At 52.4% G+C, this 20,809-nt stretch overlaps 1 protein-coding gene across 1 annotated transcript in view; it reads right to left on the reverse strand.

Moving 5' to 3' along the window:
* Positions 1-370: 370 nt before the first annotated feature.
* Positions 371-20,809, reverse strand: part of CUNH8orf74 (chromosome unknown C8orf74 homolog) — a 25,253-nt gene continuing 4,814 nt past the window's right edge. Inside the window, exons 3-4 of the mRNA XM_024746940.1 lie at positions 3,089-3,492; positions 371-728 (exon numbers count right to left, since the gene is read on the reverse strand). Of these exons, the coding sequence (XP_024602708.1) occupies positions 489-728; positions 3,089-3,492 (644 nt within the window). The 3' untranslated portion in view covers positions 371-488. The remainder of the gene's footprint in view (positions 729-3,088; positions 3,493-20,809) is intronic.

Here is a 20,809-nt window from a genome sequence, read left to right on the forward strand (position 1 = left end):
AGGGAGAGTATCGCAGGGGCATGAGCTCTGCGTCCTCCAGCAGGAGACCTGGCAGGCAGGGCAGGCTGCACGCGACGGATCGCCTTGTACAGACCTCAGGGAGGAAGGAGTCCCGGCACCTGTTTCCACCCACTGTGCTGGCTGCAGGTCCTCCCCGGCATCCGGCGTTGCCCTCCCTCTTACCTGCTGAAACCCTGTGGGGGCTGTTCTGTCGTCCGTGTCTGAGCTCCGGCTTAGTCAATGATGTTTGCCTGGGCTTACAGGACGGCCCCCTCCTCCACGCAAGGAAAATCCATTTGGGTTGGACTTCCAGGGGGTGTAAGATGGTTTCCAGCAAGAAGATAGAGAAAATATGGTGAGTGCTGTTTTATTTCTTTGAATTGCTAAAACCCTCTGATCTTTGGGGCGCTGAGCACACCACATAATCCTTTTCTATCTGTCAGTGGCTCTTCCTCAATCAGTCTTCAGACCGTGGTCACCGGGGCCTCCTACATCTTCTTTGCTTTCGCTTTCCTCCCTTTGTTTGCTTTGTACAAATTAAGAGCTTCATCTTGGCCTGACTGGCCCGTGACGGGGAGCAGGGAAGGGGTGGGAGCGTTGAGGTTTAGAGTCTTCTTCTGTAGTTTCAGGTCCAAAATCTCAAAGGTTATCTGTATCTCATACTGCAGCAGCTCCTTCAGGCATTCAATCTGGATGTGAATGGCCTCGTTGATGAGATTTTCTAGCTCCTGAAAGAAACGGAATGTGGCCTGGTGAACAGGGCCTGGGGAAGGCTCAGGCCATCTGCAGACAGAGTCCCACCGCAGTTGCAACTTCTCAACACAGCCGCCTCCTTTCTCAGTGTGCTGGCACCTTCCATTCCCCCCCAGACCTACTCCCCATCTGTCTCCACCCCACTCTGTGCCCTGGGAGGCTGACTTTTAAGGTCTGCATCAACCAGCTCCCTTGACCTGTGGCTGCTGGCTGAGTTCAGCCAATGGGAGACCCTGGCAGGAGATCTGAGGGTGGGGAGACGAGGAAGTCTCTCACCTTCCTGCCGGCCAGCTGGGGTTGGACATGGCCGTGGTCCTCTACCTGCAGCTGCACTTCTCTCCCTGTGGCCCTCTCCTACAGCTCTCTTTTTGCTTCTTCCCTCCTTCCTTCGGGCGTACTGTGGCAATCTCCCCATTTGAGTGTGTCATTTATTGTTCACACTGCTCTGGGCTCGGAGGCCAGCCCCGTATCCCCTACTTTCTGGTTAAGTTCCAGTTTTTATTTTCTTTGCACCCCGCAGCATGGCATGTGGGATCTTAGGTTCCCGACTGGGGATCCAAATGGCACCCCCTGCGGTGGAAGCTCAGAGTCATAACTACTGGACCACCAGGGAAGTCCCTGGTTAAGCTCCATTTAGATGCCAGCCCCCTTCCTTCCTCTTCTGCCCTCACCTCATTCTCACATCTCAAAGCTCCAGTTGCAGGCTTCATCGGAGGGTTCAGGGGAAATCGGTCAGAGAGTGGGTGTGTCCCCCAACTAGCCAGACTGGGGAAGAATGAAAACTCAGCCACCACGCGCCAGCTTAAACAGGAGACCCTATCTGTCATTGCAATCGGGATCATGGCATCATAAAATCCTGGCGACAGGGACCGTGTAACTGTGTTTCTCCAAGTTCCCTGCCCAAGCAACCAATCAGTAGCGGAGAGGTCATGCTTGTCCTGGGAGTGTCAGGGGACATGCCTTGAGTATCTGGTTACCTACAAGTCACTGTTTTGAGATCTCATATTTTAACTTAGAATCCCATGCAAAATCTCACATTCGCCCTAGAAAAATAGCGTTCTTCCCCTAGGGCGTCGGGGAGGATTGGGCTCCAAGAAGACGCACCATGTTTATCCTGCGGTGTTGAGTGTCCCCAGCTCAGGGGCACAGAGTGGAGGGGACTCTAGCCTACAAGCTCCACCTGGCAGGGACCAGCAGGCCCGGTAATGGAGGCCTGCAGGGGAGCTGGGGGCAGCAGGAGGGGAGGCGGCCCCTTCCACCCGTGGCCTTGCCCACGTATCTTGGAAGGTCCCTTGAAGGAGGTGGAGACAAGCCGCTGCTTGTGTTCTGTTGGGTCCCCGCTCAATGCATGAAGGGCAGCCGTTGCGCTATTTACCGGGAAGACTTAAACTTAGAAGAGTATCATTCGTTCCATTGTATTAATTGTTTAGAGATTTCCCCAATGTTTTATGCATATTTAAAGGAATGCGTCCCAAAGCCACCCACTCTTTGGCTGACAATTCAGAACCAGGACGCTTTTGGAACACAGAGTCGCTGAGACTCCCCATTCCCACCCCAACTCAAACCTCCCTGACACACGCACACATACATACACACACGCACATACTTGTCCCTGTGTTCAAAAACAAGCAACAGTGAGGCTATCAGTGCCTACATATAATTAAAAAATGAATTTAGACTCGGCCAGGCCCTCAAGGAGTTGGCTGCCCCGGGACCAAGCTAGTAGCCATTTATTGAAGAGCTGGGCATCAGGGATTCTGGCTCCTGGAGCCCCAGGAGTCCTTAAGACCTGCCAAGAGGGCAGCCAGTTTCCTAGCTCCACACACACCCCTGGGCCACTGGCTCCGCCCCTCCCCCACCTCATCACATCACTGCCCTGAGCTGTCTGTCCCCTACGGCCCTTCCTTCTTCCCCCCACTCCCCGCCCCGCCCAGGCATCCTCCATGGACGCTGCCTCTGCAGCAGACGAAGGGCACTGAGGAAATCTATGGTGGTTCGCAGCCTGGGGACTCTTTTGGCAGAATCTGCAGTGGAAAGGACTTGGACTTTGGGGCCAGCCAGACCTCAGTCCAAATGTAAACTCTACCACAGGCTAGCCTGGGGACCTTGGGCCAGGCGACCGAGCCTCAGTTGTCTCATCACTAAAATGGGGCCACGAATTATACATCTCAGGGATGTTTCATGAAACGTGCACGCAAAGCCTGTCCCCTTCTGCCCCCTCCTGGTGTGTGGACCTCTTGCGGGCCTCAGGGTCCAGCCTGGATGTCCTCTTGGTGGGAAAGGACATTGGTGGGGGGCAGGCGAGTCTCCTCCCACCCCAAGGACCCCACCTCACCTCTCTCTTCAGGACCTGGTGCTGCCACCTGGGCAGCTCCGGGAGCAACTCCTGCAACAGGTGCTGCTGCTCTAGTTGCAGGGCCTCCTTCAGCTGCAGCATGTAGGCCCTCTTCTGCACCTCGGCCGCGCTGAGCTCCACCACCTGCTGTTCGTGCTTCCAGACGGCCAGGTCCTTGCCCGCAGCCAGTGGGAGGGGCTGAGGCGGCACATACACCTCCAGGTGAGTGACGGTCAGCTTGACGTCCTGGTCCTGGCCCAGGACGTACTGGTAGAGTTTGTAGTGGCGGATGAACGTGTTGTGGAAGTAGTCGCACTGGGCCAGCAGGTGGGTGGTGTTCAACTGCCCCTGGTAATCTCCGAGCTTGTTCCCCAGGATCGTCACAGCCTCAGTGATGGAGCAGCCTGTGGGCACAGAGGGGCCGGGCATCGAGTGTGAATGGGGCTAAAGCTGCATTGATGGCTGATTGATACAGACTTGGACCCCAGAGTCCACCTCCTACCAGCTATTCTATGTCACCATTTATTAGGTCTTGAAAGCCATGGAGTGCACCATGTTTCCCCTTTTGCCTTGGCCTCTGGGATGCTAAGAGGCAATTTTATGTAGTAGCTTACATTTATCCCATTTGTCCTGATACGGTTATCTCACGCCTTACCTATATTTTGACACATAACTCTTGCTTTAAAGACTTATTTCAGCTGTGCTTTATGTTGTTTCCACTTCAAACCCTTTGGGAAGGAGATGAGGGTATAAAAAAGGATTCTGAATCGAGTGGAGCATGAGATGATTGGAGAGACATTATACTGGCGACTTGGGTCACAGAGTTTGGCAAGTGTTGTTTAGACCGCACAGAGATCAGTCATCTCTGAGGGTAGCACCGGGCAACGCTCCTTGGAGGGTAAACCGCCTTCTCCCATGTCCTCCCTTTCACGCCTCCTGCTCACAAGCCTGTCAGAAGCCTGGGGAAGGGGTGTGGTTGGGGCTGGGGCAGGACTCTCTCCAGCGAATGATTGCGTCTTAAGACAGGGATGGTTCACTAAAGGGTTGCGGCTAAACGAGGTGCGTGTCCTGTGAACAGACCCCGGGCAGGGAGAGGGCAGAACAAGGGACAGAGAATGACCCTGGCCCCAGTGCGAGGAGACCTGAGTCCTCACACGGATGCCGTCCCCGAGGCGCACTGTGAACTTGGCCAAGTCTCTCCTGCCCCCTGACTCAGGGTCAGCTCTTCAGATCCGGAGCTTGGGTACAGGCTTTGGGGGATTCCACAACTCCGTCTACTGAAGACAGAGACCAGGCGTTCCAGGCGGGGAGCCTGGCTTTCCTGCTGGGGTGGAGGTCAGCCTGCCCGTAGATACCCGTCCTCGCTCCCCCTGGGGGTGCCCCCCACGGGGCCCTGGTGGAGTCTCCCCGCCCCAGCCAGGGTGCCCCATGCGCCTTCAGGAGGGGCTGTCTCAGCCTGGCCCGCACCGTTTGTTTCTCAAACCCTCCTCACCCGCCACCGATTCTGTGTTCACTTTGGCCCCTCACTCTCGGCTCTGCGTGGACCTATTTACCTTAACTCTCCCCTGAGTCCTGAGAAGGTAGAGGTATCAGGTCCTGGAGAAATATTAGTACATGGAGCACTGCTCCACCTTGAGCCTTGCTAGCGAGTGCTGGGGAGCGTCACTGGGATTTAGGCTTCAGTCTCCTGGGGGATGGAGGGAGGGAGGCCCCGCCACTGTACAGAATTAAAGGTTAGCGGGCTGTGCCTTCCCTTCCTTTCAAGGCAAATCAGCAGGCTCCGAGGCCCAAGACAGCGCTCTGTCTCAGGGGGGTGGAGGGGAGGGCCCTGGGCCTGGACGGCTGACGCAGCTCTGTCCCTTCCCAGCTGTGACTCTTGCGCCTCCATTCCCTCGCATGTAAAATGGGAGACAGTCATGTTTACTTCATAGGACTGTTAGGGGGACCAAATGGGATGACATGTCCAAGTGCCTCGCACAGAACCCACTACAGGGTGGTAATCAATGAATGCTGTAGGAAAAGAGGCATTGGTTTCTGTGCTGTGAGAAAAGTCTCTCCCGGCCACTTCTTTCATTCTATCTTTTCATCTCTCCATTGGTCTTTTCATTCATCCAACCATCTCTCCATCCACCCATCCAGTCACTCATCATCCATTCATCCATTTCTCCACCCAACCATCTCTCTATCCATCCATCCATCCATCATCCATCCATCCAGCATCCACCCAATCATCCATCCATCCATCCAGCATCCACCCATTCATCTATCCACCCATCCATCCATTATCCATCTACCCATCCATCTCTCCATTCATCCATCTTTCCATCCATCCAACCATCCAGTCACTCATCATCCATTCATCCATCACACACACACACACACACAATGGAATTCCATCCAACCACCATCCATCCATCCATCCATCCATCATCCACCCATTCATCTATCCACCCATCCATCCATTATCCATCTACCCATCCATCTCTCCATTCATCCATCTTTCCATCCATCCAACCATCCAGTCACTCATCATCCATTCATCCATCTCTCCATCCATCAACAATTAATTTGTCAAGCTGTTACTGAGGGCCTATTAATTCCTAGGCACTATGCTAGGTTCTAGCAATATTATCATGGGTCTTATCAGATGCAACTCTTGCCCTCAAAGTTCTCACAGGAGAGATACACAAGCAAATGTTAACACACGTGTAAAGAGGAACAGAATCAGGCGATGAGGAGTGCTCAGCCAAGGATGGGGTTCTCCTGGAGAACATGTTGCATGAGTGACATCTCAGAGGCTGAGCAGGACTGAGCCAGCAAAGATGGCGGGGGAGGCATGGCATGGGTACAGCATGAGCGAGATCAGAGGGCCAAGCGGCCACATGGCACGGGTGGGGAACAAGACCGAGTTTGTTGTTGTTGGCACCTGAATGTAGAGGCAGAAAACGGCAAGCGTTGAGTGGAGAGGTGGGTGGAAAGCACACGGGAGGGCCTTGAGTGCTGTGTTCAGAAGCCAGGGCTTTGTACTCCAGGCAGTGCAGGGCTTGCCCAGGGAGACTCTGGTTACGTGGTGGCCTGTGGGCAGACTGCGGCCCAGTCTGGACTGGAATGCCACGTCAGCAGGCGTGGGCAGAAGGGGCAGATTTGAGTGGCAGGACTGATGGCCAGATGTGGAGGGGGATAGAGGCCTGCCTGACTCCCAGGCTCTTCCTGGGGATCCTTGGGGAGCGGGGGCGGGGGACACCAAGAGTATATGATAAGCGTGGGACATTTACCTCTGTTGTGACCCCTGTCCCCAGAGACCTTCCAGTCTGTGGAAGAGGAGACTGTTGAACAGATGACATCTCCTCTCTGTTCTCAGCCCCCAACTCAGAGCTCAGTAGGGGCCAATAGGTATCCAGTGAGTAAATGAACAAATTCTGACATGTGAAGTGTGGTGAAGGAGCTGTTCATTTATCCCTTCAACAAATATTCGTTAGGGGCCTTCTTTCCATGTGTTAAGAACCCATTTATGGTCCAGGAAGGTGGTGAAAGGCTGGAAGGAAACACACAGATAGTATAACCCTGCTCAGGACTACGTAGGGCTGGGCAGGGGCACAGTAGAAGAAGTGACTTTCTCAGGGAAATTGGGGAGCAGTTCCCTGAGGAAGTGGTGAAGGAGCTGAGATGCGGAGTGTCAGAGGAGTTACTGGGCAAAGAGAGGTGGAATAGAATGAAAGCAGGGAGGGGAAACGGCCTGTGCAAAGGCCCTGTGGTTGGATAAAGCATGGCCCATTTGAGGAAATGAAAGGCTGGGGGTTGGGAGTTGGCAGGCTAGAGAGCATCCGTTGGGTCCCACTGGTCCTCACAGGGGCCTCCCAGACCACTGTACCCCACACCACAGCCTTATCAACTGGTTACCTTGCTGTATTAAGCAAAAGTTGAAAGTTAAATTTACTGAAAATAGTTTTTAAGAAATTAATTTTGTCCATTGTTTTGCCAGAAAAATAACAGTTTTGAATGACATTTTAAGATTTGCTTGCATTGCTCTCATCATTATATATTTGTATAAATTCTTCTTTGTCTACGTAATTTGAGAATTCACGTACGTAAATAAGTCACAATAAAATTTACTCAGAAAGTATAATTAAGTTCAACGTTGACAGCTTTTCAGTTCTTAATCTAACTTTCAAATGTTATTTAGTCATCTTTAACCTTGCATCGAATACAAAAGGTAAACTTTATATGTATAAAGCAGATATACATATAGTATATAATCAGACATACAGAATACCCAGGATATTAAAATTTGATAGCAGTGGGCAGTTAGGGAAAAACATCTAAAATGGCTTCTCAGAAGGATCCAGCAATCCCACTTCTAAGTATATACGCAAAGAAATGAAATCAGGGTCTTGAAGAGATATCTGCACCCCCATGTTCATGGCATTATTTACAAGAGCCGAGATATGGAAACAGCCTAAGTGTCTGCCATGTCTGTAGATGAATGCATGGTTAAAGAAGTTGTGACACACACACACACACACACACACACACACACACACACACACACAATGGAATACTATTCAGCCTTAAAAAAGAGGGAAATCCTGTCATTGGCAACAACATGGATGGACCTGAAGGAGATTATGCTGATTGAAATAAGCAAGACACAGAAAGATAAATACTGTGTGATCCTACTTGTATACGGAATCTAAAAAAGTGGAACTCGTAGAAGCAGAGGAGCAGGTGCAGGGATCCACACCTGGTTCAGAGTTTCTGGGAGGCAAGGCTGAAGTCTGGGGGACTGGGATGGGGGACAGACGGCTTGAGGTCTTCAGTCTGCAGAGGGCAAGCTGTGCAGGTCGCATGAGAGAGCTAGATTTCGTCACAGAAGCTGGGCTCTTGAACCGGAATTCACGAAACACAAGGACATCCAAGGAAGGGCTTCAGGACTGACCGGGACCCCGGAATTGCATCTCGAATTTTGCATGCACATTTTTTCTGGGGAGGGTGCACGTGAGAGAGAATCATCAAATTCCTAAAGGAAAAGTTAAGAATCTCGGCTCAGAGCTGCGGACCACTCAGAGGCATTAAGCTGAGAAGCGAGATGTCAGGCAGGTATTTCCGTAGGATAGTATGTGGAGGACGGCAGGGACGGCCAGTGAAGGTGTCCCAGAGGGCAGGCAGCAGTGTGGGGCCATCGGTTTCTGATAACCAAAGCTGGACTTGAGGCCTGTATGGAGGCATCTTTGTGTGAACTTGGTGAGGTGAATCATGGAAACCTCTCTGGGCTCTGAGGAACTGGATTTGCAGGAAGGCACCCTACTCCTCCTCCCACCTGGCCAGGCAGCACGTGGGGCTGGGGTCACCTGCACCCTCCAGATATGGGCAGCCCCGGCTGCCTCGTTCGGCTAGGCCAGCCCTGGTCTTCTCTGCTCGGCCCTGGCAGCCATGCACGACGGAGTCCAGGTTTGAATCAAGAAGTGCGCGGGCCCCGTCGCGCTAACACCCACAGGTATCCCAGCTGCCTGTCATCCTGGCAGATGCCCTCCTACGGGCTTGGCCATGGCCTCAGCCATAGAACACAAGTGTGGGCCTTGTCCCGGGTCAACAGGGAAGGACCCCTGGGCTGAATTCTAACTTTCAGCCCCAAGACATTCTTTGGACCAGTTCTGGTTTTCAGCAAAAATTGTCCCAAGCTGGCTCAGGAGACACACTTGGCACCCAGACCACCCTCCATTTGTCAGGGGTTGAGAAGCCCCTGATGACTCAGAGAGCCAAGGATTAAGTCTCAGGGAGAAGTCTCTGGCTTCGGGAGGACAGATCTGTCCTTGCAAGTTGCTCTTCAATTACAGGGAGTGGCCTTCATTTGCATTGGCTGCTAGGAACTTCCTGAAGACGGTCTGCATGGGCCTGGAGGCCAGTACCTGCACCGAGCACAGGGGAGGGGCGGAGGGGAACGCGGGGCCAGAGCGTGGGTGGAATAGCCCTGTTGCTCCAGAATCAGGGCAAAAAGGCACTGGGCCTGGACCGGGCGCTCTGGGCTCCCTCCCGCCCATCCCTCACGGGCTGGGTCTGGGGCTGGGTCTGGGGCTGGGCAAGGGTAAGCACAGGGGTGCATCCTGGGGGCTTGGGAAAGGAGAAGAGGGGCTGTTCCTTTGGGTGGGTGAAGGGGAGGATCCAGCTGCCACTGGTGCCCCATGACAAACCAGTTTGTTTGCCCCTGCCTTGGTTGTGAGGGGAGGAACCCAGTCAGGCTGCAGCCTGGCCTGGCTTACCCTTCCCAATACCCGAGCACCTATCAGGGCAGCCTGGGATGGTGGGAAAGGAAAGCCCGCCACTTCACCCTCCACTTCACCCGCATCCGGGGTCCGGAATGCTGCTCCCCGCCCCCTTTCTGCTCTTGAAAATGTTCTGCCAAACTCATCCGCCCCGCGGCGCCGTTGCCAGCTCAGAAGGGATGTGTTTTCTTTGGCGGGGAGAGGACTCTTGTTCAGGGGGTTCCCTCTGTGGCCCGCACGCCCTGGGTCATCTCAGGCTCCGCCCAACGCCTCCCAGCAAGGTGAGCAGATGTAGCCACCATCCCCACTTTACCTGTGAGAGAAACTGAGGCTCCAACAGGTCAAGGGATTTGCTGCAGGGCACACAGCTGGTGAGCAGCAGAGCCAGAATTCCAACCCCAGCCTGACCGGGCAAGGCCCCTCTCAGCAACCAGATCTAAGAGGCTTGGGCTTGCTTTGTAGACCCTGGAGATGGACACTGGAAGGGCCAGTTTTCCAAAGGTTGTTTTGCCACAGGTGTTACATGAAAATGCACGGCCTTGAACACGTGTTGGATCCAGGAAAATTAAACAGATGTCCTGAATATGCTAATGAGCTCAGCAAAATATGCTAATAGGCTCAGCAAACGGCCAAAAAGGGTTGAGCCTAGGCGATGTTCCTTAGATTTAGTTGAGGCAAATACAGGCAGACCTCGGAGATATTTCGGGTTCAGCTGCAGACCGCTGCAATGAAGCGAATATTGCAATAAAGCGAGTCACCCGAGTTCTCCGGTTTCCCAGTGCGTATGCGAGTTATATTTACACTATACTGTAGCCTCGTACGTGTGCCATAGCCCTATGTCTAAAAGACAATGTGCATACCTTAATTAACAAATATTTTATTTCTAAAAAATGCTAACCATCGTCTGAACCTTCAGCGAGCTGTGATCTTTTTGCTGGTGGAGGGTCTCGCCTGGATGTTGAGGGCCGCTGACCAGTCAGCACTCTGACCACCGTACCAAGGATCTGGTCGCACTGCACCTTGCCAGCCACGTACTCTGTTTTCAGGCACCATTCACAGTCACGAGGAGGCCCCCAGTGAGCCCAGGGCACCCCTGGCCTGAAGATGGCCTTGACGCTGGGGCCGTTCCTTACAGCCTGGTGTGGTTTTAAGAAGCACAGACTGGGGATTCAGACAGCTGTGGGCTCACAGCTTGCTTCTGCTTCTTAACCACTCGTGCGAGTTATTTTGCCTCTCTGGACATCAGTGTTCTCATCTGTAAAATGGAGGCAATAAAAACGTCTACCTCGGGCTTCCCTGGTGGCGCAGTGGTTGAGAGTCCGCCTGCCGAGGCAGGGAACACGGGTTCGTGCCCCGGTCCGGGAAGATCCCACATGCCGCGGAGCGGCTGCGCCCGTGAGCCATGGCCGCTGAGCCTGCGCGTCCGGAGCCTGTGCTCCACAACGGGAGAGGCCACAACGGTGAGAGGCCCGCGTACCGCAAACAAAAACAAAAACAACAAAAAAGTCTACCTCATAGGGTTAGATGTGGGCATATGTGATGGAGCTTTCCGGAGCGCCAGGTACACAGGGGCACTCAGTACATCACGTGGTTGTCATCCTCGTCATCGTGAAGATTCTAGGCGTGGCCTCCAGCTCCCCGGGGACTGTGAGCTATTCTGGGATAAATCTGGCTTTCCAGAGGATCCCGCATGCTCCTCGGGCAATGCATTCCTAGAGGAGCATTCAATCCTCTCCCTCCTAGGTCCTCACCTGGAAGCTCTCTCTACCTTGCTGGGGGTGGGTCATGGATGCTGACGTGCTTTTTCTCCTGGCGACACCGGCTGCTGAGGTCAAAGGATGGCTGGGAGTTGGCTGTCCCCAGTTAGGGGGTTCAGAGGGTAGAGGAAGGGGCAACTCTTCTGGTGAGACCATTTACTGAGTGACCCAATAGTTCATAGCTCTCCCCAACAATTCTGGAGCATTCTCTTCTCTCTCTCCCTGCTACTGTGAGCTCCTCAGTGGCAGGAACCTGCTCGAATGGACCAGATTTCCCAGTTCCAGAGGATCTTTCCAAAAAAACTCTGGACGTGTAGTTGTTGCCCAGTGTTCAGCTCTCAGTAAATAATAATACAACCAGCCTACCCTGGCATGCTACTTTAGAGTTTTAAAGCATTTAATTATCCATCAATTTATTTAATTGGTCATAATCAACTCATAATAGAGGTAATTGCTGCTATATAACCGATGAGGAAACTGACGCTTAGTGGACCTATGCAAAATCAGGGCTCAAACCCAGATTCGCCAGCTCCAAGGCGAGTGTACCTCAGCTACTGAAGTATTTTTGAGGAGTGAACCGAAGACATGACATATACAGAAGTGCAGTACTTCCACTAGGGCATTTTAATTTTATTTTTATTGTGGTAAAATATACACGACATAAAATTAACCATTTTAACCATTTTTAAGTGCACAGTTCAGTGGCATTAAGTCCATTTGCACTGTTGTGTAGCCATCACCACCATCCATCTCCAAGATTTTTTTCATCTTGCAAAACTGACACTCTCTCCCAGTTAAACACTAAGTCCCCATTTACCTTCTCCTCCCAGCCCCTGGCAACTCTAGTTCTACTTTGTCTCTACAAATCTGATCACCCTAGGTACCTCATAGAAATGGAATCATGTAGTATTTATCTTTTTGTGACTGGTTTCTTTCCTTTAGCAGAATGTCCTCAAGGTTCATCCATGTTGTAGCATGTGTCAAAATTTCCTTCCTTTTGAAGGATGAATAATATTCCATTGTATGTACAGACCATATTTTGGTTATCCATTCATCTGTTGATGGGTTGCTTCTACTGTTTAGATATTGTGAGTAATGCTGCCGCGAACAAGGTTGTACAAATACCTGTTCCAGTCCCCACTTTCACTTTTTTTGGGTATATACCCAGAAGTGGAATTGCTGGATCATAGGATAAGTGTATGTTTAATTTTTTGAGCAAGTACCCTGCTGTTTTCCCGTTCACTAGGTTTTTTGTGTTTGTTTTAAACAGAAACCAATAGTCACATTAAAGGAAAAATCTACCTACACATTAAGATTTAGAACGACTTTGTTGTCCTTTTAGAGATTTTCTCCCTGTTCACTTTCCTGGGACTCAAAGGGCAAACACAGGGTCGGGTATTTTAAAGACTGTCATTGGCTTTTGCCCAAGTTCTTCTCTTTGTCCATAGTGGTCCCCTGCTTTGTCTGCTTAGCAAATGCACCCCTCATCCCCATTCCTCAAGAAGTTGGCTAATGCTAAAGAACTTTGGCAAGAAGGACTGCCAAAACTCTGGGGCCAGATGATCTCAGGGTTAATGCTGGTTTTGTTTTTTACTGTGTGACGATTTGCAAGTTACCTAACCTCTCTGAACCTCAGTTGCATCATCATGAAATGGGGACAGTAGTACCCACCCAACAGAGCTTGGTGTGAACATTAAATGAGATGATCCACGTGGAGGGCTTGTACGTCAGGACTGCTGAGTGGATGTCCGCTCTTCTCCACGTCCTGGCGTGGTGCTCGGGCGATGCTTGCTGGACAATGGCTGAGTGAGTGGAGCAGGATTAAGCTGATTTGGGAGGGTTCGGAGGTCAGAACGGGAGCCAACAGGTGGAAGGCTCAAAGAGACAGATTTCAGTTCAGAAGCAGGAAGAAATTTCTAGAAGCAAGAGCTTTATCAGCGGAGAAGTGAGGAGGCATTTAGCTGGGGAGAGAAATCCTGAATAATGTGTGTGTGTGTGTGTGTGTGTGTGTGTGTGTGTGTGTGTGGTGGGAGGGGCCTTGGATCAGGTGACCTCTCGGGTCCTTTTGACTCTAAGAAGCCGCGGTGATTTCCACTGAGCTGACAGTCCCCTGTAGCCACATCTAGGGCATCGTGTATGCCCTCTGCAGCCACCTCAAGTTTGGTGAGGGGCCTCTGACTTTGGATTTCATCATCATCCTCATCGTCATCATCCCCGAGATGAAAATGACCACCTAATCCCACCGTCTCAGGGACAGGGCACTGTACTGAGACTAAAATTTGGCAACTTCTTACCCGTCCCTTGTCCCCTCTGCTGCTGGGGAACTCAGAGACCGGCCAACACGTCCAGCCGATCGAGGAAGAACGGGGGAAGTTAGAGGGAGAACAGGGAGTCATTCCAAAGGGCCAGAGCTCTGGTCCCCAGGGCACCAGTACCACCTACCGACACTCGGGCACATCCATGCAAGAACACATTAGCCGACGGGCACAGCTCACCCTCTGGGCTGGGCCTACGCCACCCGCCGCATCGGAGCCGTCCTGCTGGGGCCAGGATCCCAGGCTCGTGCTGGCAGTAGCTCCAGGTGACCAAGTCAGGAACCCAGTCCCCAGGTGTGTCACCTGGCTTTCCAGGTGCTCAGCTCCCCCGGCATGCCAGCAGCCTCGTTCCACTCACCGCAGGGCTGGGGGCTCCTCAGCTTCTTATGTGCCCTGTGTACAGATCCTTCAGGTCAAGATGGAAGGTCGCATGGCCAGGGGTGGAGGCGGGAGGGCGGGGTAGGGGGTGTGCTCTGCTGTCAGACAGACATGGGTTCAAATCCTGACTCCACTTTGACCTGGGGCAAGCTAGTTAAACTCTCTGGGCCTCAGTTCCTTCATCTTTAAAATAATGCCCATGATGCAAGGTCACAGTGAGGCTTACAGAGGCTACATGCGGAAATGCCAGGATCTCTGTGCCCCCCTACGCAGCAGGGATAGCCCCTCGGGGAACGTTGGGGAAGGTTCCACGGCATGGTTTTGATTTCTGGCCGACTGACGGGCTCATCCTTTCCCGGTGGGCTGTGACCCCACTCGGTGTCAGGGGCTGTGTTAACACAGTGCGCCCCACTCCCCCTCGCCTCCGCCCAATTCATATGTTGAAATCCTAAGCCCCAGCCCCTCAGCATGTAACTGAACTTGGAGATAGCGTCTTTACAGAGGGCGTTAAGGTTAAATGAGGTCATGTGGGTGGCCCTAATCCAATATGACTGACGCATTTATAAGAAGAGATTAGGACAAGATACACAGAAGGGCCATGTGAGGTACAGAATGAGGACACAGCCATCCACAGGCCGAGGAGAGAGGCCTTGGAAGAAAGCAGCCTTGCTCACACCTTGATCTTGGACTTCCAACCTCCAGAACGATGAGTAAACACATTGCTATAGTTGAAAGCGCTCAGTCTGCAGAACTTGATTATGGCAGCCCGAGCAAACGAATACGCTCAGGGAGGGATCTCTGGAATGAGAGCTGTACCTTTGCCCCAAGAGATGCTCTAAGATCTCAGTCAGCGGCTTCTGTGGAAACTTCCACTCTCCATCAGCAAAGTTGCCTCCAAAGGCCTCTCCTCCAGGTTTGGTCTGAGAGGTGTGGGGTTCGGGCTGCCCAGGAGAAAGCCGCTGGACAGGCAGCCTTTCAGGAAGACAGAAGGGCCCCTGCTCTCTGCGGGGCCGCTCCTGAATGGCTGGAGGCTCGCCAACGTGGGCAGATGCTTGGGGGCTGGTGGCGTGGCCCCGGGCATGGCCGTGAGTGCGCTGGCAGGGAGAGGTTGTGCAGGGAGCTTGGGGGAGTCATTGCCTCCCTTCAGCCCCAGGCTGTCGGGGTCGGCTGGAGTGGCTGCCTTCCATCCTACGGCTGCCTGGATGACATTTCCGGGAGAATCAGGAGTGGCCATGGGTAGGACTGCAGATGCCAGCGCCGTGACGCACTTCACCGGACACTCGCCTGGCCGCCTCGCGCCTCCACCAGCCGGCCATTGAGGCCCACTTCCTCCCAGACTCAGGATTTGGGGGCCAGGCCAGCAGGAAAGGGGTTCTTCCTAGCCCAGACGTCCAGGGGGAACACCAGAGAGAAGCCAGTGGCTGCCAGATGTCGATGACGACACGAAGCAGAAGCTGCAAAGTGGCTGAAGTGACGGTGGGCAGGTGGTCACAGGCCCCGGGCGAGCATCTGCGCTGGCTCGGGTGCCTGCAGACTTGAGTGAAGCCTGAGGCAGGGGGAGGCTGCTCTCCACCCGCTTCCCCTGCTGCAATGTGCCCGTCGGAGATAAGAATCGTGGGGCTTCCCCAGGCACCCTGAATCTCTGCAGCTCCCCGAGGTCCCCAAATGGCCCAGCATCTCTCTCCTTTCCTCTCCGGGACCCGAGGCAGGGTATGCAAGATCTGCTGCTTCCTGTGATTTCCTCCCACCGGGATGGAGCTGGCAGCCTTCTGTCCCTCTGTGTCCAGACTGGTGACTTCACCCTGGGCCCCAAGGACGCAGCAGGATGGGATCTGCCCGGGGCTTCCCGGAGGCTAGCAGAGGAGGTGCCGACTAAAGGACTGAGATCAGGACGTCCTGGTGAGCCATTTGCCAGCACGGAATCAGCTTATGCTTTTGAATAATGGGCCACGCTTTCCCTCCCGGTTCTGAGACTCGATTGGGCCCGGAGATAAGCCGAGCTGGCGGCCGTCCTGGCAGAGCTCTGAATCATTGTTGTGCAAACATGACCCTCCTTAAGGGCTGTCTGCCAACTTTGTTACCTAGTATGCAAACAGAACTCAACCATCACTAGCCCTAGATTAACCCCCACCAAAAAAAAAAAAAAAAATTCATCCCTGAAGAAGCTAGCTTCCAAGAAGAGGGACAGCCCACTGTGGACTTTAGCCGAAACAGAAGCTGGAAGGTGAGCTGGCCGGCCAGTGTGACCCCCACCCCCGCCCGGCTGTGTGCATCCCACGGCCTACGACCTGTGATGGGTGGGATGTGCCTGGGGGAAGGGGCAGGCGGGACACGAGATGCGAAGGACTAGAGCTCATTTGGGATCTGACCTTCCTGCCCCTGACGGCTGGGGTCCCCTAACAGGGGGAATGAAGATACACCATCTCCTCATGCTGGTGGGCACTGGGCCCTCCTCACCAGTGCGCCCGAGGGCGGGGCAGCTGCATTAGGGGCCAGTCTGGACCTCCATTAGGTGGGCTGTTGACTTGAACCCATCTGCAGTCCTGCCTGCAGGGGGAGGGAGAGACAAGAAATGGCCCAGACAAAAATCTGTTGTGCGGCCTGCCTCACCTCCACGGGGAGCTAACCTTTGCCTAGCATTTCCTATATGCCTCGCACTCTATTATACTCTGGAGGCCCTGTCTCTTTAGTTTTTCCAACCGCCCTATGAGTTGGAACTATCATGGCCCTATTTTAGAGGTAAGGAATGGAAGGCACAGAGAGGTAAAGGACTGCTCTCAACGTTGCACAGTAATGTGTTGGAGGCAGACGTGAATCCCGGGCTACTGACTGCAGAGTTTGGTGCCTGATTGCTCGGCTATGCGGCCTTTAGCCTGGCCCAGCCTGGGCCTGGAGCTGATGCACAGTGAGGAGGAGCGTCTGGGGGAGAGAGGAGGTGCCCGCTGAAATTCCACCCCTGCCTCTGAGGACTGATACGCTTGTTCACGCTCTTGTGAGTGTTCCAGTTGTGGGTTTCTGGGAGGCAGTGTGGGCGTGGCTCTGCGGGGTGATGTCGGGCCAGCGTGCCGCTTTCTACAGCAGCAGGCGTCATCCTGATGACAGCGTGGCGGGGCCTGAGGTGCGTGGGCCTAGCTCAGGAGGCCGGGTTCTCGGGTGGCTCTCCCCTGCTGCACCCACACTCTGCACCCTCCAAGCCCAGAGTCAGCTGGAGTCGGCACTCACAGCGAGTCCGTTAGCCAGGGATGGAGCCGGGACCGTCTTATCTGTGTCTTTTTTTGCAGCCCCATTTCGGGGACGAGTCTGCAGTTTGCTTTACCTCCAGGCGCCCTGCTCCCTGCACGTTGTCCTGCCCCGCTCCCTGCGACGCATCTGAGGAGAAAGGGCCTGGGACCATCTCTGCTGCTCTTGAGAAGGGGCTGAGGTGACTCCTGGACGTTTGGAGGCTGATGTGAAGTGGGACCTGCACAAAGCACGGCCAGCCACACCTGATCGATCAGGCCATCTTGGAATCACATCACCCCCGTCGCATCTCCAGGTCTTTGTGATCCCTCCTGAAACTAAGGGCCAGTCCTCACTGAGCGCGGACTAGGCACCAAGCGCTGTGCTGTGGGCTTCATCGTCATAAACTCAGTCCTATGAAGTGGGCGCTTTTGTTTTTCTCCTTCTCTCGATGTGTAATTAGAGGCTCAGAGGTGGTGTGGCTGCCCAGGTCCTCATGTCCTGCAAGGGACTGAACTAGGATGTGAGTCTTCTCTCCAGGTTTGGAGCCTCCAGATGGACGCTATCTTCGCCGAGTCCAATTCCAGGCACCGGGAGCCCACCCAAGAGCTTCTTCCTACTTGATGTGTGTACCAGCCATGTTTCACAAATTTGGAAGAGATTTAAAAGTAAGAGGAAAATCTTGTAAGCTGGATGTCCCAGGATCAAGAGTTAAAAGATGCCAGAAGGGGAATTCCCTGGTGGTCCGCTGGTTAAGCTTCTGCGCTCTCACTGCCAAGGGCCCGGATTCGATCCCTGGTCAGGGAACTAAGATCTCACAGTGGGCCAACAATGGGCCAACACTGACAAGACGGAATCAGTGGGGATGATTGTAAAGTCTTTCATGTGTATTCAACATTGCCATGCGCAAGGACAGGACTGGGAAAATGGCTAGGGATGGTGCAGTGCCTGTCCAATATGATTGTGACGTTGACGCTGATAAAGAATATAAACCCATGGGCTATATGAATGGCCAGGACAAGGGTGATGATAAAATCCCTGGTCACTTCATTGATCAAATCGCAGGTGGTATTGTGCTGGATCTGGGTGCCATATTTTAAGAATGATATTGACAGGCTTCCCCGGTGGCGCAGTGGTTGAGAATCCGCCTGCCAACGCAGGGGACACGGGTTCGATCCCTGGCCCTGGAAGATCCCCCATGCCGCGGAGCAACTAAGCTCGTGTGCCACAACTACTGAGCCTGTGCTCTAGAGCCCGTGCGCCACAACTACTGAGCCCGCGTGCCGCATCTACTGAAGCCCGCGTGCTTAGAGCCCGTGCTCCACAATGAGGGAAGCCACTGCAATGAGAAGCCCGCGCACCACAACGAAGAGTAGCCCCCGCTCGCCACAACTAGAGAAAGCCCGCACGCAGCAACGAAGACCCAACACAGCCAAAAATAAATAAATAAGGAATGAATTGCCTCAAGAGGGAGCTCCCCATCTCTTGGAGTGCCAGCAAAGGCTGGGAAAACCTCCCTGGCTGGTTGAGGGGTGTCCCTGAAGTAAAGGGAATTACGTTTTCTAATCACTGAGTCTCCTAGCAACTCTAAGCTTTAGGTCTACCAGACATAGATAGACTGTACTGGTAAGGTATGTGATAGCCAGAAGTACTAAAAGCGCCAGTGCAATCTAATCTCCCCAGTTTGAAGTTGGGTTTGCATCATCATCAACTGTTTTTCAAGGGCTCAGCCTGTGGAAGGCTCTAATGGAAACTTGAAAGAGTCCGAGTTCCCACCTGCTTGGGGCTGACATTCTTCTCCTGCAGTCAGTGTTTGTTCTGGCCACGAGCCACTGCGGAGCTCAAACAACAGGGCTGAACTCTGGTAGCCAGGCATTGCTGTGAGCAGTGGGGAGCGGGACCCAGAGGGATGCCAAGAAGGCCCCGAGGGGGCAGGGGGTGTCTCGGGTGGGATGAATTTCCCAGGGATTTCTGGGAAATTTCTCTGAAACCAGCCCATGAGCATTGCCATGTCTTGCTTAAGCCTACAGGCTGGGACCACTGGGTTGGAACGCTGGCCTGGAGGAGAGACATGGAAGGGCACCCGGGCAGCTCAAAAAATAAAGAAAAAGGCTGATGCAATACACATATGTGTGGTAGGAACACTGAGTGGCTTGAAGCAGAGGAGTGATGGGATTTTATGTGTGTCTGAAAAAAATCATGGTGCAGTTTGGTGAATGAGTGCAGAAATACAAGATGTGAAAGCCGTGGACTGGTTAAGAGGTGGTGGTGGGTGAAGACGTGGTGAAAAATGGCGAGAGTGGACGTTCGGGTGCTGCTTATAGGACAGGTGGGTGAGCTCTGGGTGCATCTGGGACAGGGCATTGTGAGTCCTGTTTGCTTGGCAGCTGTTTACGATCTTGGTCAGAAGGCCAGTGGAGGATCTCAAATTACAGATTACAAAACTTTCATCCTAAAACAATTTTTCAAAATAAAGAAAAGCTTCCCCAGAAGTACATAAGGCAGTGTGATATTGACAAAACGATAGACAAATAGACCAACGGAGCAGAATAGAGCCCAGAAATAGACCCATGCAAATATAGGTGACTGATCTTTGACAAAGGAGTGAAAGCAGTACAGTGGCGTAAAGACAATCTTCAACAAATGGTGCTGGAGCAAGTGGACATCCACATGTAAACAAACAACAACAAAAGAATCGACACAGACCTTACACCCTTCATAATCATTAACTCAAAACGGGTCACAGATCTAAATGTAAGATACAAAACTCTTAAAGTTCTAGAAGATAACAGGAGGAAATCTAGATGACCTTGGGTTTGTCAATGACTTTTCATATACAACACCCAAAGCATGATACATGAAAGAAGAATTGATAATCTGGACTTCATGAAAATCAAGAAGTTCCATTCTGCAAAAGACAGTGTCAAGAGAATGAGAAGACAAGCCACAGACTGGGAGAAAATACTTGCAGAAGACACATCTAACCAAGGACTCTTAGGCAAAATACACACAGAACACTTAAAATTCGACAATAAGAAAAAAAAACCTGTGAAAAAAAGGGTAAAAATCTTAACAGACATGTCACAGAAGAAGATATACAGATGGCAAATAAGCTTATGAAAAGATGCTTCACATCATATGTCACCAGGGAAATGTAAATTAAAACAATGACAGACCACAACATGCCCATTGGAATGGCCAGAATCTAGAACCCCGACAACACCAAATGTTGGCAAGGGTGTGGGGCAACGGGAACTCTCATCCGTGGCTGGTGGGGATGCAAAATGATGCAGCCACTTTGGAAGACAGTTTGGTGCTTTCTTACAAAACTAAACATGCTCTTACCATATGATCCAGCAGCTACCCTCCTTGGTATTTACCTAAGGAGTTGAGAACTTATGTCCACGCAAAAACTTACAGATATTTCTTACAGGTTTATTCATAAGTGCCAAAAGTTGGAAGTAACCAAGATATCCTTCAGTAGATGATTGGATACATAAACTGTGATATATCTAGACAATGGAATATTATTCAGCCCTTAAAAAGAAAGTAGCTCTCAAGCCTTGTAAAGACATGTAGGAAACTAAAATGCATATTACTTGTGAAAGAAGTCAGTCTGAAAAGGCTACAGACTGTATGATTCCAACTATATGACATCCTGGAAAGGCAATACTACAGAGACAGTAGAAGGATCTACTTTCTGCTCATGGAGGGGGAGGGAAGGATGAAGAGGTGGAGCACAGAGAATTTCTAGGGTAGTGAAACCATTCTGTGTATATATATATATATATA

This window comes from Neophocaena asiaeorientalis, unplaced genomic scaffold (assembly GCF_003031525.2).
Source record: "Neophocaena asiaeorientalis asiaeorientalis breed wild unplaced genomic scaffold, Neophocaena_asiaeorientalis_V1.1 scaffold633, whole genome shotgun sequence".
NCBI classification, from domain to species: domain Eukaryota; kingdom Metazoa; phylum Chordata; class Mammalia; order Artiodactyla; family Phocoenidae; genus Neophocaena; species Neophocaena asiaeorientalis.